Here is a 6,703-nt window from a genome sequence, read left to right as displayed (position 1 = left end):
ACATGTGGATGCATTGTTGAGGGTCATAACCTTCGAATCGATACCTTTTTTTTTATAGGTATGTGTGAATGTAAAAGAAAATGAAAGAAAACAAAAGAAGGCAGCCCTTTCCCTCTCCCCTTAGACAGGCCTAAGAGGGGGAGGGGAGCTCCTAAAGCAACCCGAGGACAGGCCCTCAGTAAAACAGTGTAAAACCAGGCCTACAACTTAATGAGACAAGGTCCTAAAATAAACTTTACAGTCTGAAACATTCTTAATCAACTCCACCAAGTCCTGTGGTAAATCTGGTGGATAAAAGATAGCTTCCCCATCCCCAGTATCCATAGCTGCAATAAAATCTGCTAGCTGGTTGAGCTCTCTCCAAACATGTCTGATCTCCTTGCGCTGTAGTTGGTCAAGAAGCAACACTATACGGTCCCTCAAGGTTAGCATGTTCCAGGGGCAGCCCACTACCCCATTTAGAATATCTACTCTAGTTTGGAATCTGATCTGATAGAAACCCGAAGGAGGTTCTTTTGAATGCAGAATGTGACCCCCTTTAAAATAACAAAAAGCTCCATGCCAAGAACAGAATTAATATCTCCCTTCCCCGCAAATGCCATAATGGCAGCACCTGCATTATCACGAATGATCCCACTATAGGAATCTCTTTCAGCTGTTAAGGACCCATCATAGTGAAGGACAGCCATGTGAGTAGGAGGCCTAAACCAAGCACAGGTTTTTTGAATAATCACCTTCCAATCCACCCTAAACCCCCACTTATCAGCCAACAACTAGTTCCTTGGGGTTTTATAGCCGAAATGGGTAAGGCAGCACACTTAATGACCACATCAAGACGAATCGCCTCTATGATCTGATCATGAGTTCTAACCTTGTTCTCAAAAAGCCTACGGTTTCTTTCCCACCAAACGTAATGCACAGTAGCACAAAAAGCCAACTTGGGAATCATATCCATCCTATCATTAGCACAGCCAACATTTGAGAGCCAAGCAAGCGCATTATGGAGAGTGGTAGGTCCCCCACCCCCTGGCAGCAAAAGGAACTAATCTTACCCCAAATGCTAGAGGAAAAAGGGCAATTAAAGAAAAGATGGTCATGGCTTTAAATACCAGCCCAACAGAAGGTGCAATTCGGACCCACTTGGATATTCCCCTTAATAAGTTGATCTTTGGTAGGCAAAGCTTCCATAAGGCATCTCCAAGATGTGCAAGAATGCTTAGGGAAATTCCAAGCAAACCAAACAAATTTATGCCAACCTACTTTAGGAGAGGCCCTTCTAACAGTGTCCCAGGCTGACTTAGTAGTAAATAAGCCATTGGGATTTTCCTTCCAAACAATAAGGTCATCCATGCCTCTCAAAATGGGAATATGCTGCAAATCACCCCAGGCACTAATAAGGTCGAAGGAACCATAAGAAATAGGATGCCAGTCGCCCTGTCGAATAATGTTCGAAACCAAAGCCATACTATGAGAACCTGCATCATATCTAATACGATCCCCAAAATTTTTGATTAAAACCCCTTGAGGATGCCACTTATCAAGCCAAAGCCTAGTGGAATGGCCAGACCCAATAAAGTGGTGAACATGGGGTTCAACCAAATCTCTATACTTGAGGACTTTACGCCAAACCCAAGAGCAGTTCTGGGGAATTTTCACCGTCCAAATGGAATCATTTTTTAAATAACGGGCATAAACCCACCTAACCCACATGCTGTCCTTTTTGGAAGCAATCCACCAAATTTACTTAAGGATACCCGCAGTATTCATATCTGAAATTCTGCGAATACCTAAGCCACCCTCATCTTCAGGTTTAAAAATTCTATCCCAAGAAATATAATGTACCTTCCATTCCAAGGAGGGGCCCGTCCAAAGGAAGTTCGAAAACATGGACTCCAGCTTCTACTTGACACCACTTGGTAAAGCAAAGATGCCCGACCAGTAAATATAGCAGCCCTGAAGAACAGAGCTAAGGAGCTGCAACCTGCCTGCAAAGGATAAAAAACGTGCTTTTCAGCCTTCAAGTCTTCGTCTCACCAGGTCCAAAATAGCGGAGCAATCTGCCATAGAAAGTTTGTGGGATATAAGCGGCACACCAAGGTACCGAATGGGCAGCTTAGTATCCACAAAGTTCATTAATTCCAAAAGTTGCAGTCTGGCCGTTTGAGTAAGGCCCCCTAAAATAATAGAGGACTTAGCTCTGTTGAGTTTCAACCCAAAGTAGGTATGAAAATCAGACAAAACCCCCCAAATAAGCCGAAATAGAGTCATGAGCAGCCTTCACAAAAATCATCAGGTCGTTGGCAAAAATAAGGTGTGAAAGATGGGAACTTTTGCATCTTGGGAGCAAGATGATTTGACCTTCAATTTCCAACTTCTGCATCAAGGCCGAAAATTCTTCCATAGCAATAGTGAACAGATAAGGGGATAGCGGATCTCCTTGCCTTATTCCCCTCTTTCCCTTAAAATAACCTATAGGACTTCCATTAAGAAGGATTGAAAAGCACGGAGTATCAACACACGCCTTCACCCACTGAATAAACTTGGTCGGAAAACCCATCCTTCCCATTATCTTAAACAGAAACTTCCTACTAAGAGAGTCATAGGTTTTGTGTAAATCAATTTGCAGCACTGCCGTAGGGGGAGTCCCCTTCTGCTCAATACCCCTCACCACATCATGACAAACAAGGATATTATCCACAATGGAGCGCCCTTTGATAAATGCAGACTGGTTGTAACTAACCACTTTCCCAACAACTCCTTGCAACCTATTAGACAAAATTTTTGTAATGATTTTGTAAAATAGGTTACAAAGAGCAATAGGTCTATAGCCCACAAACAAAGTAGTAGCATCAGTTTTTGGGATTAGGCTAATAAAAGTAGCATTTATAGAGCTAGGCATAATAGACTTGGAGAAGAACCATTTAACAGAGATCGAGTCCTTGTTAATAGTGCTTGGCTGGACAAGTTGCGTTTCTCGGAAGCGAACTTCCTATGCCCAGGAATATCTGACCATAGCCCGATTGCTCTCAATATGTTGGACAATCTCAACTCTGGGCCTAAGCCGTTCAGGTTTTTTGATGCTTGGACTCACCACAAGGACTATGATGAAGTGGTAAAAAGGGGCTGGTTGAAGGCTATAAATGTCAACTTAAACCCCATCTTGAGATTTGCTGCAAAGTTAAAGAATGTGAAATCTGAACTTAAATGTTGGAATAAGGAGAGTATCGGAGATGTCTTAAAAAATGTTAAGGATGCAGAACATGATCTTGGCTGAATTCAGTATGACCTTTCTCTTAATCCCCTTGATGATTCCCTTGTTGTATTGGAGAAGGAAGCTAAAGGCAAGCTGTAGGCTGCGTTGCAAATGGAAGAAATGTTTCTTAAGGAGAAATCAAGGGTTAGGTGGCTTGAGTTGGGAGATGGCAACAATAGCTTTTTCCACAAGTCCATGCAAAGTAGGCAAAACAGAAACCATATCTTGGAGGTCATGGATCAGGCTGGAAATACACTCACTAACCCTAAGGATATCAAAGAAGAGGCTATTCTTTTCTACAAGAAGCTGTTCGGGTCAGATTACACTGATTTGGGCTCTTGCCCCCCCTCGATTCCCCTTTCTTGGTGGTTTTCGAAACTCAGAATATGGAGCTTGGCAAGGAGGTAAATGGAGACGAGGTTAAAAGAGTTGTGTTTAGTTTAAAATCCTCTAAAGCCCCAGGGCCTGATGGTTTCGGGGCTGGCTTTTACAAGCACTCGTGGGAGGTCATTGGTGAGGAGCTAACACATGCTGTCCAATGGTTCTTTGTGAACTCCTTCATGCCCCGTTCTATTAACGCAACCTTTATTACTTTGGTTCTGAAGTTAGGGGATGTCTCCACTTTTGCGGGGTTTCGGCCAATTGCTCTACGTAATCTCCTATACAAGATTATTACTAAAATCCTTTCCAATAGGATCCAGCATGTTATTGGGAGTGTGGTCAGCCATAATCAGTCAGCTTTCATCAAGGGCAGGTCTATTGTTGACAATATACTTGTTTGCCATGATATTGTGCGAGGTATCAAACAAAAAGCTGCCAGCCCTACTGCAGTTTTGAAGGTGGATCTTCACAAGGCCTACGACTCTCTAAGTAGGAAATTTTTGTTTGATGTGATGGGAAGAATGGGATTCTTAGATAAGTTCATAGGGTGGGTGAAGGCCTGTGTAACCACTCCTATGTTCTCTATCCTTATAAATGGCAGCCCGACAGGTTTCTTCAATGGAGGGAGAGGGATTAGACAAGGGGATCCACTGTCCCCCTATCTGTTCACCCTTGCTATGGAGGCCTTCTCTAGAATTATGCGAAGGCTTGAGATTGATGGTCAGATTAAGCTGCTGCCCCGCTGTAAATCATTTCACCTTTCACACCTCATTTTTGTAGATGATCTTATGATTTTTGTGAAGGGGAACCGCGATTCTATTTTAGCTAGTTTGGGGGGTCTGGATGAGTTTATTGCCCTCTCCGGGCTTCAACTTAACAGATCTAAGTCCTCTATTATTTTAGGGGGCCTTACCCAAACTAGCAGTCTGGAACTTTTGGATTTAATGGGTTTTTCGAAAACCAAGCTGCCTATTAGGTACCTTGGAGTTCCTCTTGGGTTTGGTAGGTTATCCATGAAAGATTGCAGCCCCATCTTGGACTTGTTTTGTCGAAAGTTGGAAGGGTGGAAGGCTAGATTCCTCTCTTATGCTGGTCATCTTCAACTCTTAGCTTCAGTTCTTCAAGGAAGTTACATTTACTGGGCAGGGATTTTTGGCCTTCCTGGTCATGTTATCACCAAGCTGGAGTCTATGTTCTCTAACTTCCTTTGGTCAGGCCCCTCTCTTCAAAGGAAGACGCACTTTATTTCTTGGGATGCGGTAAACCAAAATCAGAGGGAGGTTTGGGAATCAAGCGGATCAAAGAAATGAACATTGCTGGAATTATGAAGCAAATTTGGTGGATTGCCTCCAAGCAAGATCGGCTTTGGGTTAAGTGGGTTTAGCAAAGATACCTAAAGCAAGAGTCTCTTTGGACAGTCAAGGGTCTCAACAACTGCTCTTGGGTCTGGTATAAAGTTTTGAAGTATAGGGACAAAGCCCTTCCCCTTATCAAAACTATCAATGGGGATGGGGCTGCTACAAAGCTTTGGCTTGATAATTGACACCCGTTTGGAGTTCTCTTGAATAGATTTGGTAGCAGGATATGCTACGACGCAGGCTCCTACTCTCTTGCTGCCCGACATGCGTGTGTCAAGGAGATTGTGCGTGATGGAGATTGGAACCCTGGCCCCTCTACATCTTTTGACCTCATTGATATTTGGAGGGCCCTTCCAACCATTGAAAAATTTCACGATGAGGTTCCGGATTTGACGGTTTGGACTGGCAACTCTTTGGGTAATTTCACTTCCAAATCAGCCTGGAATGCTATCCGCACAAGAACTACCAGTACAGATTGGAGTGAAGCTTTTTGGTTTGAAAGGGGTATTAATTCCCATTGCTTTATAGCTTGGAGATGCCTTTCGGATGCCCTCCCTACAAGGGACAACCTCATTCATAGACATATTCTGGCTCCTCATCATTGTGAGTTTTGCTGGGCTGGAACTGAAAGCAGGAATCATCTTTTCTTTGGGTGCCCATTCTCTACTGACATTTGGAAAATTATTTATAAGCTTTGCTTTCATGATGGAACCATGCCAAGCAATGTCATTGATGCAGCCATCTCGGTTAGATATGCCGCAGGTAGAGCAGGGAAGTTGGGGCTGGTCACCAAGCTTGCGTTCTGTGCCACAATCAAGCATATCTGGTCGGAGAGAAATTTCAGAATTTTCAGGAACAAAATTAGACCTAAGGACCAGATCATAGGGGCTATAAAGGGGGATGTTATTGGCAGATTATCTTCCATTTCTTTGGAGGGTGACCCTACTACTGCCAACCTTCATATTGCTGCCAAATGGGGTCTTCAAGTTCATTGGGCTGCTCGAATTCCAAAGGCCTGCTCTTGGTTTGCCCCTAATCCGAATATGGTTGCTCTCCATTGTGATGGGTCTCTTGCAAATGACAAAGCAAGCTTTGGGGGCCTCATTCGTGATGGATGTGGGGACCCCATAGCTGCCTATGCTGGTCTAGGGGAAGATCTTTCGGTGCTGTCCATGGAGCTTAAGGCTATTTACAAAGGAATTTCCCTTTGTATCGAGAAGGGCTTGTATGATGTTTCTGTTAGGTCGGATTCGAAGCTGGCCGTCGACATTTTGAATGGGTAGATCACTGGGCCCTGGAAAATCCTTACTTTGAAAAGTAAGATCCTCTCTAAGTTTAGGCTGCTGAGGTCTAAAGAATTTGTTCATGTTTGGAGAGAACGGAACCAGCCCGCAGATTTCATGGCTTCCCTCCCTACTGACCCCTCTGGAACCTATTGGGAGCCTGAGTCTTTCCCTCCGGAGCTGACCATTCTCATAAAGAAAGATAAGGAGCTGGTAACCTATTATAGGATGTAGCCTTAGGGGTTTTCTTTCTCCCTGCTGTTTGATAGGGCCTGTCCTAACTTGCTTACGGTCCTTTTCCCCATTTTTGGGTTCTTAAAGGATGCCTTTCTTTGTACATTTTTCTTTTCTTAGTAATACAAATCTTACTTATCAAAAAAAAAAAAAGAACCATTTAGCAGCCAAGGTGACATCCTCTCCAACAACCT

General features: G+C 43.6%; 1 protein-coding gene across 1 annotated transcript; it reads left to right on the top strand.

The window, feature by feature from the left end:
* The first annotated feature begins 3,639 nt into the window (after window positions 1-3,639).
* On the top strand, window positions 3,640-6,275 carry LOC122648066. Its single transcript, XM_043841334.1, has 2 exons — window positions 3,640-4,826; window positions 5,204-6,275. The coding sequence occupies exons 1-2, from the start codon at window positions 3,640-3,642 to the stop codon at window positions 6,273-6,275; spliced, it is 2,259 nt and encodes a 752-aa protein (XP_043697269.1).
* The last annotated feature ends 428 nt before the right edge of the window (window positions 6,276-6,703 follow it).

Source organism: Telopea speciosissima, unplaced genomic scaffold (assembly GCF_018873765.1).
Source record: "Telopea speciosissima isolate NSW1024214 ecotype Mountain lineage unplaced genomic scaffold, Tspe_v1 Tspe_v1.0419, whole genome shotgun sequence".
Classification (NCBI taxonomy): Eukaryota; Viridiplantae; Streptophyta; class Magnoliopsida; order Proteales; family Proteaceae; genus Telopea; species Telopea speciosissima.
Note: the sequence above shows the minus strand (reverse complement) of the source record. Positions and strands in the feature narration are given on the sequence as shown.

Bases quoted from the DNA above. Each gene is read 5' to 3' on its own strand.
- LOC122648066 (XM_043841334.1), top strand. From the start codon at position 3,640: ATGGAGCTTGGCAAGGAGGTAAATGGAGACGAGGTTAAAAGAGTTGTG. The intron at 4,827-5,203 runs GTTCTCTAACTT...TCTCTTGAATAG, and splicing joins ATCACCAAGCTGGAGTCTAT to ATTTGGTAGCAGGATATGCT.